The sequence below is a fragment of the Anomaloglossus baeobatrachus genome, chromosome 10, assembly GCF_048569485.1.
Source record: "Anomaloglossus baeobatrachus isolate aAnoBae1 chromosome 10, aAnoBae1.hap1, whole genome shotgun sequence".
Classification (NCBI taxonomy): Eukaryota; Metazoa; Chordata; class Amphibia; order Anura; family Aromobatidae; genus Anomaloglossus; species Anomaloglossus baeobatrachus.
This window is the reverse complement of record NC_134362.1, coordinates 76,808,119-76,832,698: the sequence shown is the minus strand read 5'-3', so window position 1 is coordinate 76,832,698 and position 24,580 is coordinate 76,808,119. Positions and strand designations below refer to the sequence as shown.

The 24,580-nt window shown below is 46.5% G+C and overlaps 1 protein-coding gene across 1 annotated transcript in view; it reads right to left on the bottom strand.

Annotated features, from left to right (window-relative positions):
- Window positions 1-23,654, bottom strand: part of LOC142255014 (dispanin subfamily A member 2b-like) — a 41,656-nt gene extending 18,002 nt beyond the window's left edge. Inside the window, exons 1-2 of the mRNA XM_075326441.1 lie at window positions 23,599-23,654; window positions 1,630-1,949 (exon numbers count right to left, since the gene is read on the bottom strand). Of these exons, the coding sequence (XP_075182556.1) occupies window positions 1,630-1,878 (249 nt within the window). The 5' untranslated portion in view covers window positions 1,879-1,949; window positions 23,599-23,654. The remainder of the gene's footprint in view (window positions 1-1,629; window positions 1,950-23,598) is intronic.
- Between the last annotated feature and the right edge of the window lie 926 nt (window positions 23,655-24,580).

Genomic DNA, 24,580 nt, shown 5'->3' with positions numbered 1-24,580 from the left:
AGTGATGTCACGGCGTCTATTAGATACCCGACATAACTAATTGACAGTAAACAAAAGCAAAAAAAAATGACAAAAAAAATTTTATTAGAAAAAACACTCCCCAAATCATTCCCTTGTTCTCCAATTTATTCAAAAAATTTTAAAAAAATGGGTCCGCAGAAATCCATATGGACGTCCCACGTCGCCTCTGGACCTTCTAGAATATGGGGGCACGTTCAGGGAACGTATCCCCCATTTTCTAGGAGGGCAGACCCTCCATTTGAGGAGAGTGGGTGCCAAAAATCTGCACCCACTCTCCCCGGGTCACAGCTGCAGATTGCCGAGCAGCCAGCACAGCTCACACTGAACACAGTGCTGGCTGTCAGCTGCTCTGCTCATGTGACCGGCCAGCGTGCACTGTGAAGGAGGAGGGGGCCGCGGGGGATCAGCGCTGCGACCGGACAGGTAAGGGGGAATACCGGGGGGAATAGGGGGTGACCGGGCAGGGCCTGGGGGGCATTTTTCTGTCGCATGTGTTATTGCACATGCGACAGAAATCATAGGAGCAGGGCGGCCGGTGCGCTACTGTGCGCGCGGCCATGTTGGATTTTCGGGAGGGGGGTCGGGGGTCGGGGCGGGCACTTTGGCGACACCGGGGGCTTTCCTGGACTTTGCCAGGAAGTGAGGTCAACAGGAAACCTCTTGACCTCACTTCCAGGTAAATGCCTGCGTTCTGGCGTGCCGACAAAGGCCGCGGACCGCAACAAAAAAGCAGCTCACTGCGGTGTAGCTGCGTTCTGACCCACACCATTGACTCAATGGGGGAGAGAACGCAGCTACACCGCACAAAAGAAGTGACATGCTGCTTTTCTTTCCGCACCGATTTTTGGCATCCAAAACGCTGCGTTTAGAAAAGCAGCGTGTGCACTGATTTTTCGGCTTTCTCATACACTTTGCTGGGAAAGCTGAAAGCATGCAATTTGCCACTGAAACGCTGCGGTTCTAAACGCAGCGTTTCCGCGGTAAAAAACGCAACGTGTGCACACAGCCTTAAACATTGCTCTAGTGGGAGCACCCAGTGGGGGCAAATTTTGCCGACATCACATATCCTATATAATATTGCATAGAATGATTATAACTGTTATTGGGCTAGATATTGGTTATGTGATTAGGGAGCTGGTTATTACTGTGATAACTTTGGCATAATGACATGTCCAGTGTGATATTTCTGATGACTCCATCGTTGATACATACATATGGTTGTTAAATGATTTTTGATATTTGATAGAATAAAAATGAAATTTTAAGGTTATACACCGTCCCATATGGTCTTTTGTGGTAATATAGATTTATTGGTGTGACCCCTTGATACAGGGGCTATGGTCTAAGGACAAATGATGCAAACCCTCCCTAACTAGATTAGCACAAAAAAATTAGAGCCAATATTGGTTGTTATGCTTCCATTATTTGCTTCGCTATAACTACAAATCCCAGCATGACCTAACAGCACCTGGATGGTTCTACAAAGCCAATGTGCCCCAGTCTGTGCTGCTCATATATAAGAATGAAAATGTAGTTATTAATCCAGACTTTCATTCACTTTATCATTTTGGCAACTTGTTTATATGAAAAAAATAGTCTCACACTCACCTTAACAGAAAAGATAAGTGCAATAAGTCCAAGGCAGCAGAAGTTCATATAGAAAGTGTTAAGTATGGACCAGATGATGTGATCTTTTACAGGAGGTTGATCAGATATTATGGTCACCATGGTGGAGTCAGCTTGAATGGTGGTGTTTTTCAGAGGAACCATTTCTACTTTCAGAGATTCATTGTCATCAACGTAAACAGATAGAGGCTCCTTAAGATGTTGGGTAGAAATATCTTCCTTGGTTTCCATTTTCCAGGAGAGAAAGCAGTTGAAGACCTTCTATTGACGTTTCTACTGGGAAGGTATAGGATGGAAAAAGACTGGAGAGGGAGGAACAAATGACGGGTTATTTGCTTTACGTTTTGGATTTAAAACCCAACAATTATACATGAACTCATTCCTGATGTAAATCCCTGGTTACCGGATCAGAAAGAAATCATTGTGAAATGGAAGTAAAGGGTAAAGATAAGCTAATGAGAGAGATTCAAAGGTGGTGAAGGACAAACAATAGGTTGATCATTAATGGATGAAAGGTGAAGGCTGTCTGTTCTGTATTTACACTACCTGAAAGATAACATGGTTGGAGTGTATCATCCCAAGTGCAAGAAAACATACTAAACTAGTGCACACTGAAGACAAAGGATCATATTTTAGATTCTCACACTGATGTCTTGTCTTGGAAGAGAGCTCTGTCACTGTTATCAGCAGGGCTGGACAGACATCAATCAATCATAGTGGGGTGGTTCTAGAGGGGCATATATGAAGGAGTGATGCATTAGATGGGAATCACCCTGCCCTTGCTGCATTTGCTGCCTTGTTTACATAAAAATTCTAAAAGGTAGGTAGGTATACATTGCCAAATATGTACCTATCGGCGGTCGTTTAATAGCCTGTTTTACACTGGAAGACCGCACTTAACACATCAAAAGATCTGTAATAGATCATTCAACAATTATAGGCTGCCATTGTTCTTGGCGGCGCAAGTCCTATTCACACACTGTATAGGCCTTGTAAGTCTTTATAGGATTTAAAACTTTACATGTCACCCATCCAGGGCCCCTTTCTTGTATAATGTCCTCGATCCTGAGTAGAGATGAGCGAACCTGAGGTTCAAGGTTCTGGTTTGGAAACCAACTTCCCAAAAAAAACAAAACAAGGTTCGGGTTCGAGCAAGTGAAAAGTATGAACCACTCAAGTGACCAGCTCTGTGCTTGGGAATGAGAAAGTCTCAGCCCTGTGTGAGCCGCATGCAGTGTTTGTTCGGCTCATGTTTGTTAATAAAACAAAGATATATATATCCAAGCACAGCACAGCACTGCTCGCTTGATTGGTTCGTACTCATCACTCACTCAAATCTTGAACCTGAATCGTGTTTCCAAACCCAAACCCTCGAACCTCAGGTTTGCTCATCTCTAAAGTCCCTTCCCATAACAATGTCAGCATCCAGTCCAATTCCATTAATAATGTCTCCTTTCCTGGGCCTATCCTGTAATATTGTTCCCTATCCTGCCACAGTTCTCTTTCTCTACGCATTAAAAAACAAACATTCTTCTCACCTTCCCCCACTCACATGATGTGCGTTTTCCTCCTCTTTAGCCAGCACAGAGACTGGCAGCTGACTTTGGCGTGCCTGCTATTTAACACATGACATCACTGCTTTGCGCTGCCTGTAACTGGCACGGCATCTAATTGGTTTGTGGTGTATATTGAGGTGCTGGGACATGGCAGGTTTCTCAGATACAATACATATCAGCTGAATGTGCATCCTTGGATGCCCCTTCACTGAAATGAAGCGTCATCAGAGACCTCTATTTCAAGAGCAGGATTAGTCTCTGCTCTACTGAACATGCATCGGTTGCTAATTTTGATGTCTGCTCAGTAGGAGCTTTGACACTATTCATTTTTTTTCTCCGTACACAATAACAGTGCAGTAAAAGAGTGACCTGTCAATGTGTATTGTAAGATGACTACTCAGTGTGCCGGAAAAGCAATGATCAGTGCCACTTCAGGAAGTCACTATTGGGGGTGGTCTGTTCTCTCCTTAAAATACACACTGACAGTGCACTCTCTTGCCAGCTCATCACTTTTCATCACAGCTGATGAGAGAGAGCGTGCTGTCACTTTGCCACGAGAAGAATACTGCCCAGTAACAAGAACCTATTGAGCATACTGTAATGCTCACGGGTGCAAGAGGGTAGTGGATCCACTGGGCCGCAACACACAGTACACCTGAGGGGCTTGACTATGGCGCACACTAGGTTTTCACTTGAGCTTTGATGGTGAGGGTGGATTTGGCTGCAGGTAGAAACCAGGTGCGACTCAGGGAGACACAGTGCTGTGACAGCTGGCCCCAGTGGTATGGACACAGACAGATATGGCAGGAAGTAGAGACGGAATAGCTACCACTGAGCGGATGGGAGGGTGAGTTGCACCTGGGAAAATGACTTGGTCATAATAGTAGATCCCAGATTCAACATGAACCAACAATGAGGAGCTGCAGCTAAAAAGGCCTACAAAATTCTGGCATGAATCAAGACAAGCATTGACTCTAGATCAAGAGAAGTCATTATTCCCCTATGCCAGGGGTGGGCAATTAATTTTCCCATGGGGCCGCATGAGAAGTTGGGATGGTTTTAGAGGGCCGGACTAATATAATTAACTCGGTTCTACTATATATATATATATATATATATACACACGCATACATACTGTGTATGTATATAATATATATACACATACACACAATGTATACATACATGCACACACAATCCCCATATACTACATCACTACACCCGCCACAAAATACACCTGTAATATACATCCCTATACACTACACCTGTAATAAACTACACCTCTATATACTAAACCACTATATATTACATCACTACACCCCTATATACACCTGTAATATACTACAGCACTACACCCCTATATACACCTGTAATATACTACATCACTATATACTACACCAGTGATAACCTACATCACTACACCCCTATATACTACACTTGTATTATACTATACCACTACACCCTATATACACCTGTATTACCCTGTAGACTGTGAGCCCTCGCGGGCAGGGTCCTCTCTCCTCCTATACCAGTCTGTCTTGTACTGTTAATGATTGTTGTACGTATACCCTCTTTCACTTGTAAAGCGCCATGGAATAAATGGCGCTATAATAATAAATAATAATAATAATAATAATATTATACTACACCACTATATACTATTATACAACATCACTATTATACTACACTCCTATATACTACACCTGTATTATACTACAGCACTACACCCCTATATACACCTGTATTATACAGGTGTATATAGGGGTGTAGTATAATACAGGTGTATATAGGAGTGTAGTGGTGTAGTATAATACAGGTGTATATAGGGAAAGTATAATACAGGTGTATATAGGGGTGTAGTATTATACTATACCCCTATATACACCTGTATTATACTACACCACTACACCCCTATTTACACCTGTATTATACTACACCACTACACCCCTATTTACACCTGTATTATACTACACCACTACACCCCTATTTACACCTGTATTATACTACACCACTACACCACTATATACACCTGTATTATATTACACCACTACACCACTATATACACCTGTATTATACTACACCCCTATATAAACACCTGTATTATACTACACCACTACACCCCTATTTACACCTGTATTATACTACACCACTACACCCCTATTTACACCTGTATTATACTACACCACTACACCACTATATACATCTGTATTATACTACACCACTACACCCCTATTTACACCTGTATTATACTACACCACTACACCCCTATTTACACCTGTATTATACTACACCACTACACCACTATATACACCTGCATTATACTACACCACTACACCCCTATATACACCTGTATTATACTACACCCCTATTTACACCTGTATTATACTACACCACTACACCCCTATTTACACCTGTATTATACTACACCCCTACACCACTATATACACCTGTATTATACTACACCACTACACCCCTATTTACACCTGTATTATACTACACCACTACACCCCTATATACACCTGTATTATACTACACCACTACACCACTATATAGTATACCACTACACCCCCCCATATACCACACCTGTAAAACTACATTCCCGTATACTAAACCACTACACCCCAAATATTTGTCAACAGTTAACCCCCCCTTCATTGCCCCGCAGGTTACTAGTAACCACTCACCTGTCTTCTTATTGTCCCCTCCTCAGGCACCTCCGTACGTTCCCCCCGCTGAGCAGCTTCTCTTTCACATGCCCAGGCTGCACCGACGCTGTATTCCTAGGAGCCACTGCTTCTCTCCGTGCGGCCCCGGCTGCTGCAGCGTCTTCTGCTGCCGGGCGGGAACTTTTCAAATGACACACGCGCGCCGTACTGACGATATCAGGGCGCGCGTGTGTCACAGAGAAAAGCTGCCGCAGGGAACAGAGGAGAGATTCCTGTGTTCCGCTGTCTGCACTGACTGTGCGGAGCTGCAGGATCTGTCCTCTGTTTCCTACCCGGCACGCAGCGTGTGATGAGGGCAATCTGACCACGGGCCTCCCGGAGCCTGGAGCTCCGGACATCAGGTCAGATTGCCCTCATCAGTGACCGGCCAGCAAGGACGCCCTGAGCCAGGCGGGCCGGTCACAGAGAGTAGGCGGGCCGGATGTGGCCCGCGGGCCGCCCCTTGCCCAGGTCTGCCCTATGCGCTGCCCTGATCAGACCTCAACTGGAATACTGTGTCGTCACTCCGATTCAAGAAAGACATCGATATATTGGAGCAAGTCCAGAGAAGAGCAACCAAGATGGTAGAAAGTCTTCAAACCAGGTCATATGAAGACCAGCTAAAGGAACTAGGAATATTTAGTTTGCAAAAGAGAAGAGGAGACTTAACAGCGGTCTACAAATATCTAAAAGGTGGTCACAGTGCAGAGGGAATTACCCAATTCTCATTATCACAAGGAAGTACAAGAAGCAATGGGATGAAACTAAAAGGGAGGAGATTCAGATTAGACATTAGGAAAATCTTTCTGACAGTGAGGGCAATCAGAGTGGAAAAGGCTACCACGGGAGGTAGTGAGGGCAGTCAGAAAGTGGAACAGGCTACCATGGGAGGTAGTGAGGGCAGTCAGAGAGTGGAACAGGCTACTACAGAAGGTAGGGAGGGCATTCAGAGAGTGGAACAGGCTACTACAGAAGGTAGTGAGCTCTCCATCAAGGGAAGTCTTCAAGTGGAAGCTAAATAACCATATAGCTGGGATGATTTAGGAAATCCAGCACTCGCAGGGGGTTGGACCCAATGGCCCTTGAGGTCCCTTCTAACCCTACCATTCAATGATTCTACATATATTGGACTTGACAACCAATGCATAAACAATAAAGGAATAACCCAACCCAGAGGCATAGCCAGTGGTTCAGTTTGGGGGTGGGGGGGGTCAAAACATCTGAATGGAACCCTAACCAGGTAACAACTATGGTAGTGCACCTTAACAGTGGGTATACAGGCAACTCAGCACATGACCGCAAGCACATGACCGCACTGTTACTGAAAATATATCTACACAAAGGCTAACAGCAATATTACCACCATATGGTGATCATATAGTGGGAAATACCAGTCTGCAGTACATGTAAGGCCTCCAACACACATCTGTGAAAAGAACGCACATGTCATACGGTCCGTTTTTAAGGTCTGTTTTCCGTTTTTAAGTCCGTTTTTATGGTACGTGTGACATCCGTGTGTATTGCATATGCTAGCCGTGTGTGCGTGTTGAATGTCCGTGTGTGCGTGAGATACGTAAGTGACATGTCCGTGTGTTGTCTGTGTGAAATGTTCCGTGTGTGATGCACAATGTCATTGATACATACCCGCTGACAGCAGACAGCGACGCGCGATGAGAATGAACTCGGGTGAACTTCAACCGACTTCATTGTCATACCGCGGCTCTGTCTGTGTCGCGTACTGATTAGCGGTCACCCGTGAAGGACTCACCGGTGACCGCTAATCCCCTGAGTGACTGAAGTGATCAGCGCGATTAGCGCTGCTGTCACTCAGGTTACCCGTGGCTAGCTGAATCCTCCACCCGTGACCGCAACTCACCTGTGACTTCATCGCTGTCACTCGGGCAATTTGCAGTCACAGTTGGAGGATCCAGCGGTGGCCGCGAGTAACCTGAGTGACATCAGTGGATCTAGCAGGAGCGGCGGGGTTCTTCTGCTGCTCCTGTCACCTTCATGTAGCAGAGCTGGAAGCGACGCGGGACCTCCGTGGATTATGCCAGACATAGATGGCTTTTTTGGGCTTAATAAAGTGGTGAACAAGGGTATTTGCTAGTGTTTATTATTCCAAATAAAGGATTTCTTCGGGTGTATGTGTTTATTTACTGTAACTTACAGATTAATCATGGAAGGTATCTCAGGGAGACGCCTGACATGATTAATCTTGGACTTAGTGGCAGCTATGGGCTGCTGCCATTAACTCCTTATTACCCCGATTGCCAATGCACCAGGGCAAATCGGGAAGAGCCGGGTACAGTCCCAGAACTGTCGCATCTAATGGATGCGGCTATTCTGGGCGCCTGCTGGCTGATATTGTTAGGCTGGGGGGCTCCCCATAATGTGGGGCTCCCCATCCTGAGAATACCAGCCTTCAGCTGTTTGACTTTACCCTGGCTGGTATCAAAATGAGGGGAACCACACGTGGTTTTTTAAAATTAATTATTTATTTATTTTTCTGCTTGATATTGACACGCCCAACGGCGGCTGTGATTGGTTGCAGTGAGACAGCTGTCACTCAGCGTGGGAGCGTGTCTCACTGCAACCAATCATAGGCGCCGGTGGGCGGGGAAAGCAGGGAATACGAGATTGGTTAATGAGCGGCTGGCTTTTTCAAAATAGTAAAAGCCGCCGGAGTTTTTTTAACAGCTGTGCAGCGTCGCACCGGTGATCGGGGAACGGTGAGTATGAGAGAGGGGGGAGACTGACCGACATGGACAGAGAGAGAGGGACAGACAAGACAGAGAGACCGACCGACGGACTGAGGGAGATTGACCAACATACACAAGAAAAAATGACCTACCTCACTAGAAAAAAGCACAAAACGTACACGGAGCATACGGAGATGCATCCGTGTTACGTACGTGTGCTCACAGACCCATAGACTTCCATTGGGTCCGTGTTTGCGTGTTCCGTGCAGAAAACGGACATGCTTCCATGCAAAACGGAAACACATACGTATCACGGACACGGACACACGGACCATATGGAATAACGCACGTGTGACCTCAAACATAGCATAACTTTGGTGCACGTTTGTCCGTATCTCCGGTATATACGGAAACAGACCAAACATGCACGTGTTTCACGGAAGTGTGTTGGAGGTCTAAGAGATAACTGTATAATTACAGATAGTGACTTACAGCTAATGTTTTTTCTGATGGACCCTTTCACTTTTCTCATCTTTTCCATCTGGCCCAGACCGACATGACTTCTCCAGCCAGGGCTTGTCTGCAGAGATTACAACAAAGACACATCTGACTTCTCACATTTCCAGCACTGTCCTCGTCTATATCCGACCTGCACAAACTCCTCATCCCCAATACTGAGCCACTGCTGCTGATAGTAATATTGCCTCCTTTGTACTCTCTAGATGGTAAAATTGGCCCCCTGGAAAATATTATTGCCCTTGCAAGTGCCCTAGAAAAGTGTCCACATTTTGCACCTAGAAAGTAATAATGCCCCCAGTGCACCTTTAACAGTCACAATACCCTGAGCGCCCCTGTAACAATAATGCTTTTTCACTTAAGACTTAACATTTAACAATGTCTCCTGAGCAGTAGCGTAACTAGAGTTCAATGGACCCAGGTGCAAAATTTGGACCAGCCTCCCCCCCCCCGTTTCCTCTTACTTCCCCCCAGCTCGGAGTACAGGATAATTATGCTGATACTCGGATCTTTCCCTCAGCACCCTGCCTTCCCATGGTCTTCTATATATATTTTCCTCAGCACCCAGTTTTCCCATGCTCTGATATCCCTCTTTCCTTCAGCATCCAGCTTTCCCATGCTCTGCTATACATCTTTCCGTCAGCACCCAGCTTTCCGATGTTCTGCTATGCATCTTTACCTCAGCATCCAGTTTTCCGATGCTCTGCTGTACATCTTTACCTCAGCACCCAGCTTGCCCTTGATATCAGAGCATAGGAAAGCTGGGACTGAAAGAAAAATGTATAGCAGAGCATGGGAAAGCTGTATGCTGAGGGAAAGATGTGTTATAGAACATGGGAAAGCTGGGTGTTGAGGGAAAGTTGTTTAGTAGAGCATGGGAAAGTGGGATTCAGGGACAAATGTGTAGCAAAGCATGCAGAAGCTGGGTCCCGAGGGAAAGAGCCATAGCCTTACGTTCAGTGGTCCCGTTAGGGTATCCATCCGAACCACCCCTCCACCACCCTGCAAAACGTGTTTCGGATGCAAGCGCCGACAGAGCCATTGACTGTAATGGTGCACACGACTACAATTGGGTGTCCATCTGCAGAAAACGTATATGTGCAAAAATGGTACAAAACAGAGAACACGCTAACGTAGTGTGCTCTATTACAATCAATGGCCCCGTCGGCGCATGCGTCCGAAACACATTTTGCGGGGTGGGGGAGGGGCAGTTTGGATGGATTCCCCGACGGGACCACTGAACGTAAGGCAAAACGCAGTGTGAAAGGGGCCTTATTCCCTCAGCATCCAGTTTTCCCATCCCATGCTTGTATCTTTCTCCCCCATCCTAGTTTATGTTCTCATCTTTGTATATGGCCCCATTCACCTTTTTTTATGTACATATTTGTGCTAAGAATAACACTATAGATTTATTCATTTTGCATATAAAAATGGTAGCTGTTTTTTTAATGGTACACAAGTTTTTCCATTTTTAGACCCTGTGCGCACTAGAAAATGGAATTTTCTTAAGAAAATTCTACACCCTGTGAAAGAATTCCGGACCTGTGGCAAAAAATGCCCCGAAATCCTCATGCGGTTTTACCGCGGGTTGGTCCCTGTAGTTTTTTACCATTATCTATGGCAAAAACCGCAGGTACCTGCAGAAAAGAAGTGACATGCTCATTTTTTTTACTGCAGAAATTCTGCAGCAAAACCTGTAGGTGAAAAAAACGCAGTGTGCACACCTTTTTTTTTACCATAGGTTTTGCTGGGGAAGAACTGCGGCAAGGTTATGAACATTTTCTGCAGCAATTCTTGCAGCAAAACCGTGGCAAAAACCGCAGCGTGTGCACAGGGCCTTAAGTGGATTTGTTTGTGCTTTTAGTATTATTTATGCTTTTTAATGTCTGAATTTTATCATTAAATTGTCGGATGTACACAGTCACGTCTTCACACAAATGCAGACATACACACTATATTTGTTATGTTTATGTTATATACTGTATATGTCTGCATTTTTAAACACACTAAATATACAAAGAAATATGAAAGTTGGATGTCTGACAGCAATGAGGCATCATCAGCTACAGGACAGTGGGGGAGGGGGAGGAGAGTGCAGCTGTGAGGGGCAAATAGAAGGATAGAAGAGGATAGTGAGGCTAGAGAAATCATTCAGGGAGCTCCAGTACTCACTTCTGGTCGCATTATGTCCTCTGAAACCTCCCCCTCCTTCCGACTACAGAGCGATGACATGCAGGAGGGAGGGATACGCTCTCCTCAGAAGTCTCTCATATTTCTGCAGCACTCACTGTACAGGCAGTGGGAGGGGCATACTCCCGGTAGGCGGGGCTTACTCCTGTGGTAGGGGCTGGCTTTGCTGATGAGGAGGCAATGATCAGCTTTGTCCCCTCTTCTGATGGACGGGAGGGGCGGAACTTATATGGAGCATACAGCATCTGTGCTGTATACTGGAGGAGAGGCTGTCAGTGGCCCAGTGGGGAATCCACTGATTTCCAGATGGGCAGGAGAGCAATGAAATCGCTCTCTTTAATAGCAGCAGACAATAGCCCAGCAGATACACAAAGCCGAGGCCGGGTCATCACTGCGCTGCTATTACTGTTCTCCCCGCCCATAACCCCGCCCACCTCTCAGCACCGGCTTCAGTGGAAAGAGGTTGGCGGGATTATGGGTGGAGAGAGAAGTGAATATGCATTTTTTAAGTAGCCGGGACATGTGTTATTCCCAGAGCCGGCTGCAGTTGTGACGCCCTGGGCAAGCCAGGGGTCACAGGTCATCACACCACCACACCCTATATCCCAGTTAGGAACACCAAAGCTACTAAAATCCTTGTTGCCTTCCTCCAGGGGCTGGTGTTCACACCAGGGGGTGGGCCAGGCGGTTGGCTCTGCCCACCGAGGAGTACACAGCCCTGGAGGCGGGAGGAACCAGACAGATAGGGTTTGGACAAGAAGGAGTAAACAGTGGAGTGGTAGAGGAGCTAAGTGAAGTAAAAGTGAAGTAGTAGTGGAGCAAAGAAGAAAAGGAGTAAAAGTGAGAGTAGAAAAGCCTGAAGTTAGTCCAGCTGTGTGCAGGACAGAGGCGGTGACAGTCTGGAGGGGGACTGCTCGGAGGTTGCTGGAAGGACCGCGGACGGGTAGTGGCCCGGCGGTCTGGAGCAGTATACGAAGAACAGTCAGCACCAGGGCAGGGGCCTCTCGGACCCCGGCAAGGCTAGGAGTCGCCATAATTTGCCAAATCCGTCAGTGAAGGGGATGTCTGTCTCCAAACAACCAACTCCCGATTGAAGGCAACAGTCCGACCGTAACGGAGAGACACCGCCACCGCCAGGGCACCAGTCTCTCAGGGCCAGCGCCTGCGGGCAAAGTAGGGCTCCTCCGGCCCATATCCAAGCCGGGGAGCGGGTTACCGGTGGGAACCCATCACTACCAACAAAGAAACATTAGGTGCAGGACAAAGGGACATCACCGTCACCTACTGGGAGAGCAAGTGCAGCCGTCCGTGGGAACCGTCTTTCCAGCCGTGTGGTTTACCAAAAAACTGTGTCAACGTCTCAGGCTGAGTGAGTACCACAGTGCCGCAAGGCACAGCGCTGCCCCCGCGTCCCTGCGCCCACCAAGCCCTGCATCTCCCACCTCATCACTGGGCCCCGGGATCACCAACCCCTACCCACGGAGGGGCAACACAACAACTGGCTGCTCCATACCATCCTTCCCGGGATCCCCATACAGAGCAGCGGTGGTGCCAACAAATCACCACAACCGTGGGTGGCGTCACGGACAATAAACAATCCCCACACCCAAACAACCCCCTTTTCACTCATGGGCGAGGAGCGCCGCTCGAGTCCCCGGGATCCGGCCCATCGCTCGAGCCACCGAGCAGCGGCGGCAGCAGGCCGCAAGTGCCAGCCGGACCCGAGCAGCAGAAGGGAGAGCGCGGCGTCCCCTCCTCCGCCCGCGACACAGTGACCGTGTTCCGCCGCAGTTTTCAGCGCAGGGTCCAAACTGGGCTCAGTGCTGCAACACATTTCAGCTGGGCGTGGTTCACATCCAGCAGAACCAAGTGCTGAGGTCCAGAACGGGCCTTTTGAAGCCCCGGTTCGGCCGCAGTGGCAACCCCTGCAACTGCGATCGTTACACCCCTGCTCCTGAGTCTCCCAAGTACAGCTCCCCTACACACTGTCTGATGAGCCCACAGCTCCCCTGAACACAGGCCTGATGGGCCCACAGCTCCCCTGAACACAGGCCTGATGGGCCAACAGCTCCCCTGAACACAGGCCTGATGGGCCCACAGCTCCCCTACACCGCATGATGGGCCCACAGCTCCCCTACACACCGTATGATGGGCCCACAGCTCCCCTACACACCGTATGATGGGCCCACAGCTCCACTACACCACATGATGGGCCCACAGCTCCCCTACACACCGTATGATGGGCCCACAGCTCCCCTACACACCGTATGATGGGCCCACAGCTCCCCTACACACCGTATGATAGGCCCACAGCTCCCCTGCACCTATTATGATAGGCCCACAGCTCCTCTATACACAGTATAATAGGCCCACAGCTTCCCTACACGCAGTATGATGGGACCACAAATCCAGTATAGGCCTCCGACACGCTCACGTGAAAATCACGCACGTGCCGAGAGACACGTATTTCCCCTGCGTGTTGCATGCAGGTAAGTACGTGTCTCTGGTACGTGCGGGCCACGTGTGTTCTCCGCATGCTATCCGTGATAACATACGGAGAACCGGTAATTTGCATACTCATGTGGTCCTTCCTGCTGTCCGTGATGCTGATCTTCGGTCTCCGGTCCTGCCGTCTCCCCGCTGCTGCTGCTGCCGGCCGCAGTGAAGTGAATATTAAATGAGAATAATGAGCGGCGGTCGGCAGCAAGTGGCAGCAGTGGCAGAGACAGGAGGGCAGGGTAAGTTAAGGTTTTTTTTTTTCACTGACACGTGTGTTTTCTCCGGCCGCGTGTCACACGGGACCGCATCCACACTACACCCGTGTGGTACGGGTGCGGGCAGTGTGACACCCGTGCTGCCGGAGAAAACACTGACATGTCAGCGTGTAGAAAAACGCACACATGTACAAACGCACACGGACACACGTTCCGTGTGGTTTTATGTGTGCGTGCCTGCTACAATAGGGTAGCATTGCTGTATGTGTCTCCGTGCCGCCGGTACGTATAAAAAATGGCAAACACATCCTGGCGGCACGGATGGGTGTCGCAGGCCATACACAGTATGATGTCCCCACTCCCCACAGCTTTGCTATACACAGTATGATGGGTCCATAACTCCCCAACATCTATACAGAGTATGATGGGCGACTGATGCTGGACCTCTCAGATTACAGGGGTGATCGATAACCAAATTTGTCTTTCCTGTTTAATGTATATCTTTTTAATTTAATATTTGAATAAAACTTTTCTAAATGTACATTAATTAAAAATACCCTCCCTGACAATATAACACCCACCAGCAGCAAAGACTAAGTATACAGTGCAACACACAGTACAGACCATAACAGTGCACAGTGTAATAGCCCCCTTCCCCCCCACACATCACCTCATTACATACATGTTATCGGGCCCCCACACTGCACAGAGTAATAGCCCCGCTCCCCCACACACATCACCTTACTACATACATGTTATCAGGCCCCCACACTACACAGTGTAATAGCCTCCCTCCCCCACACACATCACCTCATTACATACATGTTATCAGGCCCCCACACTACACAGTGTAATAGCCCCCCTCCCCCACACACATCACCTCATTACATACATGTTATCAGGCCCCCACACTACACAGTGTAATAGCCCTCCTCCCCCACACACATCAACTCATTACATGTTTCAGGCCCCCACACTGCACAGTGTAATATCCTCCCCCCCCCACACAAATAACCATATTACATACATGTTATCAGCACCCCACCACACTGCACAGAGTAATAGCCCCTCCCTCACACACATCACCTCATTACAGTGCCTTGCAACAGTATTCGTCTCCCTTGAATTTTTCATCCTTTTCCCCCATTTCAGGCTTCAAACATAAAGATAAAAATGTTAATGTTATGGTGAAGAATCATCAACAAGTGGGACACAATTGTGAAGTTGAACGAAATTTATTGCTTATTTTAAACTTTTTTTAAAAAATAAATAACTGAAAATTGGGGCGTGCAATATTATTTGTCCCCTTTAAGTCAATACTTTGTAGCGCCATCTTTTGCTGCGATTACAGCTGGAAGTCACTTGGGGTATGTCTCTATCAGTTTTGCACATCGAGTGACTGAAATTCTTGCCCATTCTTCCTTTGCAAATAGCTGGAGCTGACTGAGGTTGGATGGAGAGCGTTTGTGAACAGCAGTTTTCAGCTCTTTTCACAAATTCTCAATTGGATTCAGGTCTGGACTTTGACTTGGCCATTCTAAAGGTACCTTCACACATAGCGAGATCGCTGCTGAGTCACAGATTCTATGACGCAACAACCACCTCGCCAGCGATCTCACTACGTTTGACACATAGCAGCGGCCAAGCCCCTGATGTGAGATCGCTGGTCGTGTCAGAGTGGCCTGGACCATTTTTTGATCGTCGAGGTCCTGCCCAGTGTATTGGTGTGTTTGACGCCTTACCAACGATCTCATTGACGACTCAGATTTCAGACATGTACAGCCATGTACGGGTCCCAACGACCACCGAGATCGTTATACAGGTCGCTATGGTTGCTGTATCGTTACTGCATCGTTTGGAAGATCTGACTGTTTGACATCTCACCAGCGACCACGTAGCGACTTACCAACGATCCTTACCAGGTCGTATCGTTGTCGGAACCGCTGGAAAGTCGTTAAATGTGACGGGGGCTTAACACCTAGATACGTTTATTTGTTAACTATTCCATTGTAAATTTTTCTTTATGTTTGGGATCATTGTCTTGTTGAAAGACAAATCTCCGTCCCAGTCTCAGGTCTTTTGCAGACTCCAACAGGTTTTCTTCAAGAATGGTCCTGTATTTGGCTCCATCCATCTTCCCATCAATTTTAACCATCTTCCCTGTCACTGCTACAGAAAAGCAGGCCCAAACCATGATGCTGCCACCACCATGTTTGACAGTGGGGATGGTGTGTTCAGGGTGATGAGCTGTATTGCTTTTACACCAAACATATAGTTTGGCATTTTGCCCAAAAAGTTCGATTTTGGTTTCATCTGACCAGAGCACCTTCTTCCACATGTTTGGTGTGTCTCCCAGGTGGCTTGTGGCAAACTTTAAACAACACTTTTTATGGATATCTTTGAGAAATGGCTTTCTCCTTGCCACTCTTCCATAAAGGCCAGATTTGTGCAGTGTACGACTGATTGTTCTCCTATGGACAGACTCTCCCACCTCAACTATAGAGCTTTGCAGTTCATCCAGAGTGATCATGGGCCTCTTGGCTGCATCTCTGATCAGTCTTCTCCTTGTTTGAGATGAAAGTTTGGATGGTCTTGGTGGATTTACAGTGGTATGATAGTCCTTCCATTTCAATACGATCGCTTGCACAGTGCTCCTTGGGATGTTTAAAGTTTTGGAAATCTTTTTGTAACCAAATCCGGCTTTAAACTTCTCCACAATAGTATCACGGTCATGCCTGCTGTGTTCCTTGGTCTTCATGATGCTCTCTGTGCTTTAAACAGAACACTGAGACTATCACAAAGCAGGTGCATTTATTCGGAGACTTGATTACACACAGGTGGCTAATATTTATCATCAGTCATTTAGGACAACATTGGATCATTCAGAGATCCTCAATGAACTTCTGGAGTGAGTTTGCTGCACTGAAAGTAAAGGGGACAAATAATATTGCACGCCCCAATTTTCAGTTATTTATTTTTTAAAAAAAGTTTAAAATAAGCAATAAATTTCGTTCAACTTTACAATTGTGTTACTTGTTGTTGATTCTTCACCATAACATTAAAATTTTTATCTTTATGTTTGAAGCCTGAAATGTGGGAAAAGGTTGAAAAATTCAAAGGGGCCGAATACTTTCACAAGGCACTGTGCATACATGTTATCAGGCCCCCACACTGTACAGAAGTGTAATAGCCCCCCTCCCCCACACACATCACTTCATTACATACGTTATCAGGTCCCCGCACTGCACAGTGTAATAGCACCCTCCCCCACACACATCATCATATTACATACATGTTCCACACTGCACAGTAATGAACACTCTGCCACCTGCCTCCACAGTAACTTACTTTCCTCCCTCTCTGTACACAAACTTAGATACTCTCTGCATCTTACCACCAGCCCAGAGCTCCCTGTGCAGTAGGAGGGAATCACTGACACAGCAGATGGAGGCGGAGCCGGCACTGAGCACTGCAGGTTCTGGAGGAACAGCCGTGAATCATCTGCAGACAAGTGCGCGGTGTGATAGGACCTGACAACGCACACTGTGCTGTTCAGGCGCGTCCTGAACATCTTGATGCGACCAAGCCGCTATATTTAAAGGTCCTCTTTTGGACGCGGTACATCGACGACATTTTTATGATCTGGCAGGGCACGGAGATAGAGCTCCATGAGTTTATGGGATGCCTGAACTCCAATGACATGAATATACATATTACATATACCCTCCACACACAGTCAGTCTCATTTCTTGATGTCATGGTCACTAAAGATTCCTCTAATGTCCTTCAAACCGACATCTTTCGGAAAGAAACAGCGGGTAACATGCTTCTACATGCGACGTCATCACACCCACATCACATGATTCAATCCATTCCAGTAGGGCAGTTTCTGCGGCTTCGCAGAATCTGCTCTGTGGATTCTGGTTTTGTAAAAAAAGCCACTGATTTGAAACATCGGTTCTATGCTAGAGGTTACAGTAAACGGTGCATAAAGAGGGCCTACAATAGGGCAAGATATTCTACCCGACACACCCTACTGTATACCTCCAAAAAACCACAATCACGGGAAGTACTGCGCTTTATTACCAACTATCATGGCCAATGTTCAGCTATGCGTTCCTGCCTGCAAACATTTTGGCCTGTGTTGCAGGCCGATCCTATTTTGACCCGGATCATTCCTGATAGACCCATGCTGAGTATCCGCAGGTCTAAAAATCTCCGTGATCATCTTGTCACCAGTCACTATGAGTCAATTGTTCAGCCTTCCCCTTTCGGCTCTGTAACATCACGTGTTGGGTGCACACCGTGTAGCCACTGTGTGGCCTGTCCTAATATGGATAGGACTAATTCTTTTACAGATTCTGCAGGAACCCACACCTTCCGCATTAATAAATTTATAACTTGCACCACGACAGCAGTTATCTATTACGCTGTGTGCCCCTGACCAAAAATTTATGTTGGTCTGACGACCAGATAGTTTAAGGTACGCATCAGAGAACATGTGAATGGGATAGTGGCGGCTACTGACTGTTCTGACATCTCATCTCTGAAGACCATTCCCCGCCACTTCAGGCAACATCACCAATCCAATCCAACACTGTTAAGGGTCAGAGGCATTGACCATCTCGACTCTAACATTCATGGTGGTAAAATTAGTCAAAAATTAGCTAGAATGGAAACAAAGTGGATTTGGACCCTAAAAACCCTCCACCCCCTTGGGCCTTAATGAGAATGTATCGTATGCCTCATTTTTGTGATAGCTGTGGTTCTGGGGTGCTCTTGTAGTACTTTTCTTGTTTTTAACTATTGTATTTATATGTTTTATCTAGACATCAACCTCTTACTTTATGGATTAATTTCCACATGTCGGTACTCATCTCTGGGTCGAATCCCTTAGGATATCCATGGTTACTATTTCTCTGTGGAGCAACTGATCATCTTCATGCAAATAGTCAAGCATCATGTCCTTTATAAATATATTCATAAATAATTTTATAATAGTGATCTAATCTCTATATACCAATTGTATGATTGTTTTTGCTTAGGCGGGCTTTGCACGTTGCGACATCGCAAGCCGATGCTGCGATGTCGCACGCGATAGTCCCCGCCCCTGTCGCAGGTACGATATCTTGTGATAGCTGGCGTAGCAATAATTATCGCTACGCCAGCTTCACATGCACTCACCTGCCCTGCGACCGTCGCTCTGGCCGGCAACCCGCCTCCTTCCTAAGGGGGCGGGTCATGCGGCGTCACAGGGACGTCACACGGCAGGTGGCCAATGGCGGCGGAGGGGCGGAGATGAGCAGGATGTAAACATCCCGCCCACCTCCTTCCTTCCATATAGCCGCTGGCGGCAGGTAAGATGTTCCTTGTTCCTGCGGCTTCACACACAGTGAAGTAGCTACGATTCCCCGATTCTAGAGATGTGTCACTTACTGGGCTGCTTAAATGGACGTAATTTCAGCAAGGGGAAAAAGAGTCTGCAGCAATGACCGCAGCCTTTTCCCCCTGATGACTCATTTGAGTATCCCTACATGCACTGACATTCTCAACTGGTGCGTCATCAAAGAGGAAGTAATAAAAAAAATAATAAAGCAGTAAGATAGTGTAGTGAGGGACGTTTTAAGTAACATGTATTAGAGAAAAGATTAGCTTATGACAGAGATTTAGGATTAAAGTAAATTTTAGTTTTGGACCACCGCTTTAAATTCATTTTCTCAGCTATGGAAAATCCATTGGAAAGCAGAGGAGTATTTATCGGATTATTTTTTAATTCCCTCCCAAGCACTGTGATAAATTTTCTGACCCTATAGCTGATGACAGGTCATCTTTTAGGGGGAGTCTTCCATAGATGCATTGTCACTCAATTAAAAGTCTGTCAGTTGATTAAAGGGAACCTGTCAGGTCCCCTATGCACTCAGAACCACAAGCAGTTCTGGGTGTATACTGCTAATCCCTGCCTAACTGTCCCCGTATCTAGTAGCATAGGGGTGGAGAACCGTATGCGGCCCGCTATGGCTTTTTCTGCGGCCCCTTTGCAGATTCATGGTGGCCGCAGTGCTCGGGCAGACGCTCCTCCTGTCGGCTACCGACCCTTTAAATCCCCATATGCGTTGCAAATATGGCTGCCCATAGCCATAGCGATGTGCAAGCTGTACAGTCATACAGAGCCTGCCGGCAGACTGCATGGGGGGGGGGGGGGGTGAGTTTCCCTCTGACCTCTGGCTCCTGCATGATCTCCTGTCAAATTACAGTTAGAAACAGAGTTATGGGGGAGGGGCTTGCACGGCACTGAGGGGGCTGCATAGTGCCATGTGCTCAGCCTCTCACCCTCCCGTCCTGTGCACTCAGGTCTCTGCGCTTGGCTGCTCAGGTCTAGCACCGCAAAGGAGTCAGGAGACAGAATAAAGCCAGCGTTGATTGACATTAACCAGTCAGTGCCCGGCTGCTTCCTGCTGTAGCCCTTGAGCTCAGCTGCTGCATCCATCTTGCATGAGGAGGACCGTTAGTCAGGAACTTGTGCTGCACCTGATCTTCCAGGGGCAACTAAGCAACAGGTACTTATATCTGAGCTAAGTGTGTTTATATCTAATATATCCAACCGTATATCTAATATATTAGTGACTTCAATGTTCAGTGTATGTATGCTATATATGTCCAGTGTCTGAGTGCTGTATATGGGGTGTGATTGCTGTATACAGGGTGTGATTGGTGTATACAGCATCTGTGAGTGCAGTGTACGGCGTGAGAGTGCTGTGTACAGCATGTGTGAGTGCTGTGTATGGTATACATGTGTACTGTATATGGCCAGTGTGTGTCATGTGCAGTATACAATAAAACCAGTGTGTCAATTTTGTGTGCAGTATACAGCCAGTGTGTCAATTTTGTGTGCAGTATACGGCCAGTGTGTCGGGGCTGTGTGCGGTATATGGCTAGCGTGTCAGAGCTGTGTGCGGTATACAACCAGTGCATCAGAGCTGTGTGCGGTATACAGCCAGTGTGTCAGAGCTGTGTGCGGTATACGGCCAGTGTGTCAGAGCTGTATGTGGTATACAGCCAGTGTGTCAGAGCTGTATGTGGTATACAGACAGTGTGTCAGAGTTGTGTACAGTATACGGCCAGTGTGTCAGAGCTGTGTGCGGTATACAGCCAGTGTGACATGGCTGTGTTCAGTATACGGTCAGTGTGTGAGGGCTGTGTGTGTATGTACAGCGTCTCCTATGTGATGTATTTAGTTTACCAATCTTAATTTCATAAAGTTGACTGTGCTCCAGACTGAGACAAACCTGGAAAAGCAGCTGTGAGAAGCGACATGAACAATGTCACCAAACATCACAGCCGCACCAAAGAGAAGCCGCTCCAGCCACCACAGTAGGGGTGAGTTAATTAATTGTTTCACCAAATATATTAGGGTAATTTTCAAGTTGAACATTTTTTGCGGCCCCCGAAGGTTGGTAGAAATTTCCCAGCAGAAAAAAGGTTCCCCACCCCTGGCACAGCTAAAGAGATCTTTAGAAAAAGTATTTCTAAAGATCCTTTATGATATGCTAATGAGCGCAGGGACTAGTCGCAAGGCCGTTATTTCCCCTGACTAGTCTGCATTCTCAGCATGTTAGCATGCCCCTGTGAATGTGCTAACACACTATGCAATGCCCAGCGTCATCGGCATGGACGCGCATACTTTTCTGTTGTCACCGTCTCTGGTGCCGGATTTAGGCTCAGTACGCATGATCAGAAGTGCCGGCACTTCCAGTCATGCGCAGTATGAAGCCGGGTGTATGCATCCCAGCTTCAGAGAGGTCGAGTGTGCATGACCGGACGTGTCGGGACTTCTGGTCATGCGCACTGAGCCTAAACCTGGCATCGGAGGCGGTGACACCGGACAAGTATGCGCGTCCATGTCAATGACGCTGGCCATTGCATAGCATGTTAGCACATTCACAGGGATGTGCTGAGATGGCAGACTAGTCAGGGGATATAACACCCTTGCAACTAAAGGCCCCGTCACACACAGAGATAAATCTTTGGCAGATCTGTGGTTGCAGTGAAATCATGGACATATTGTTCCACTTGTACACAGCCACAAACCTGGCACTGATTGTCCACAATTTCACTGCAACCACAGATCTTTCACAGATCTATCTCTGTGTGTGACAGGGCCTTAATCCCTGCGCTCATTAGCATATCATAAAGGATCTTTAACAATACTTTTTCTAAAGATCTCTTTATTTATGCTACTGGACACAGGGACAGTTAGGCAGGGATTACTAATATGCACCTAAAACTGCTCGTATTTCTAGATGCATATTGCACCTGACAGGTTCACTTTAAATCTAGTGTCTTTGCACACGGAGCTGAATTTAAGAACAGAGCTTTTCACTGCAGTCTTGAATGTGTGTGGTCTGCTTTGCACGGTTTGGTGGTTCTCATAATGTAATGTAACATGCAACACGGAAAATAAAACACAAAGGGTCTTTGCTTAAAGTGAACCAAACATCAGGATTTTCATGTATGAGGTGCAGCCAGTGCAGTACTGGCACTATCATGCACAGTGTGTACATACCATCAGGGGGCAGCTCGGGTGTTTAGTCAGTGAAATCCAACTTTATAAAGTTTGAAAATTCGTGCACTTTATGATTGACGTGTGCATCTCGCTGCTAATGTCTGGGCGTGCTATGGACGTTTATCCATGCTCCCTGTTCCTCCCTCTCACTGGCCGTGTGTAAATTTCTCTCTTCAGAAACATGGCGCTGGGGTAGGTGCCTGCGCATAGCGCTTATCTCCGGTGCCATGTTTCTGAAGCCCGCTGTACTTAGTATTTTGCAGGAGAGGGCGGCGCATGCGCCCTCAATTCTTCAGGTCCCGCTGTGACCGCGGGAGCGCGTGTGGTCACAACAGGACTGCAGAGCAGCTTATGAGAGGACGCGATTACCTGCAGCTAATCGTGTCCTCTCATCAGCTGTTCTGCAGTCCTATTGTGACCATGCGCGCTCCCGCGGTCACAACGGGATCTGAAGAAGCGAGGGCGCATGCACCGCCTTCTCCTGCAAAATACTAAGTACAGCGGGCTTCAGAAACATGGCGCCGGAGATAAGCGCTATGCGTAGGTGCCAACTCCGGCGCCATGTTTCTGAAGAGAAAAATTTACATACGGCCAGTAAGAGGGAGGAACAGGGGGCGGGGATAAACGTCCATAACACGCCCGGACATTAGGAGGGAGGTGCACACGTCAATCAAAAAGTGCATGAATTTTTAAACTTTACAAAGTTGGATTTCACTGACTAAACACCCGAGCTGCACCCTAATGGTATGTACACACTGTGCATGATAGTGCCAGTACTGCACTGGCTGCACCTTATACATGAAAATCCTGATGTTTGGCTCCCTTTAATTAATATCACATAAAATGGAATCTTAGTATCTGCATATACTGTATATATATATCTATATGTATCTATCTATATATATATATATATATATATATATATATATATATATATATATATATATATATATATATATGGGAAACAGTTACTGTAAGAATAGACACAAACAAACCCATCATACTTACTGCATGTCAGCTCCTTATCTCTTGATGTGCAGAAGTGCTGGATAGTCTAAAGACGCTGCAAGGGGCAGGACACAGACTTCTTAGAATTGGAGAACAACTCTCCCCTTATTCAGACCACGCTCATATCTGATAAACCATCCAAGCACAAGAATGTAGTTTTGTTTAGATAAAAAGATAAAAACCAGTGAAATAAAATGTCATTGGTTCTGTGTATGCCAAATGCATTAAACTGGTATTCCCTAAACTGGGATTTTGGGACATATTTTGGCATGTTTTACTTAGATGGTGGAATGTATAGAAAAAGTTAATTTTCCTTTATTTTTGGAATTAACTGCAAGTATTTAAAGATGTAATTGTATAGATTATAGAGAATAAGCAGATACATAACATAAGTTTTTAATTGGTTATTGAATTGAATTAATTAACCCCATAAAGATGGGTGAATTTTTTGTTTTGCGCTTTCGTTTTTTCCTCCCCATATTCCAAGAGCCATAACTTTTTTTATTTTTCTGTCAATATAGCTTGTTTTTTTGTGGGATGAGTTGTACTTTTTAGTGACAGCATACGTTTTATCATGTAATATAATGGTAAGCGAGAAAAAAAATTCCAAGTGTGGCAATATAGCAAAAAGAGTGAAAATCTGCATCTGTTATTTTTAACAGTTTATTTTACCATAAAACTGACCTGGCAGTATGACTCACCAGGTCAGTACGATTACATAGGTACCAAACATGTATAACATATATAGTTGTTATTTCTTTTAAAGGGTATCTGTCACTAGGTTTTTAACACCTAATCTGAGAGCAACATAATGTAGGGATAGAGACCCTGATTCCAGCGATGTGTCACTTACTGGGCTGCTTAGTGTAGTTTTGATAAAAAAATCAATGTTTAATCAGCAGTAGATTATCATTACAGGACTACTTGTCCTGCTGCAGGTAGTCCAGCATATTCATGAGCTCTGTATAACTGCCAGATCTGC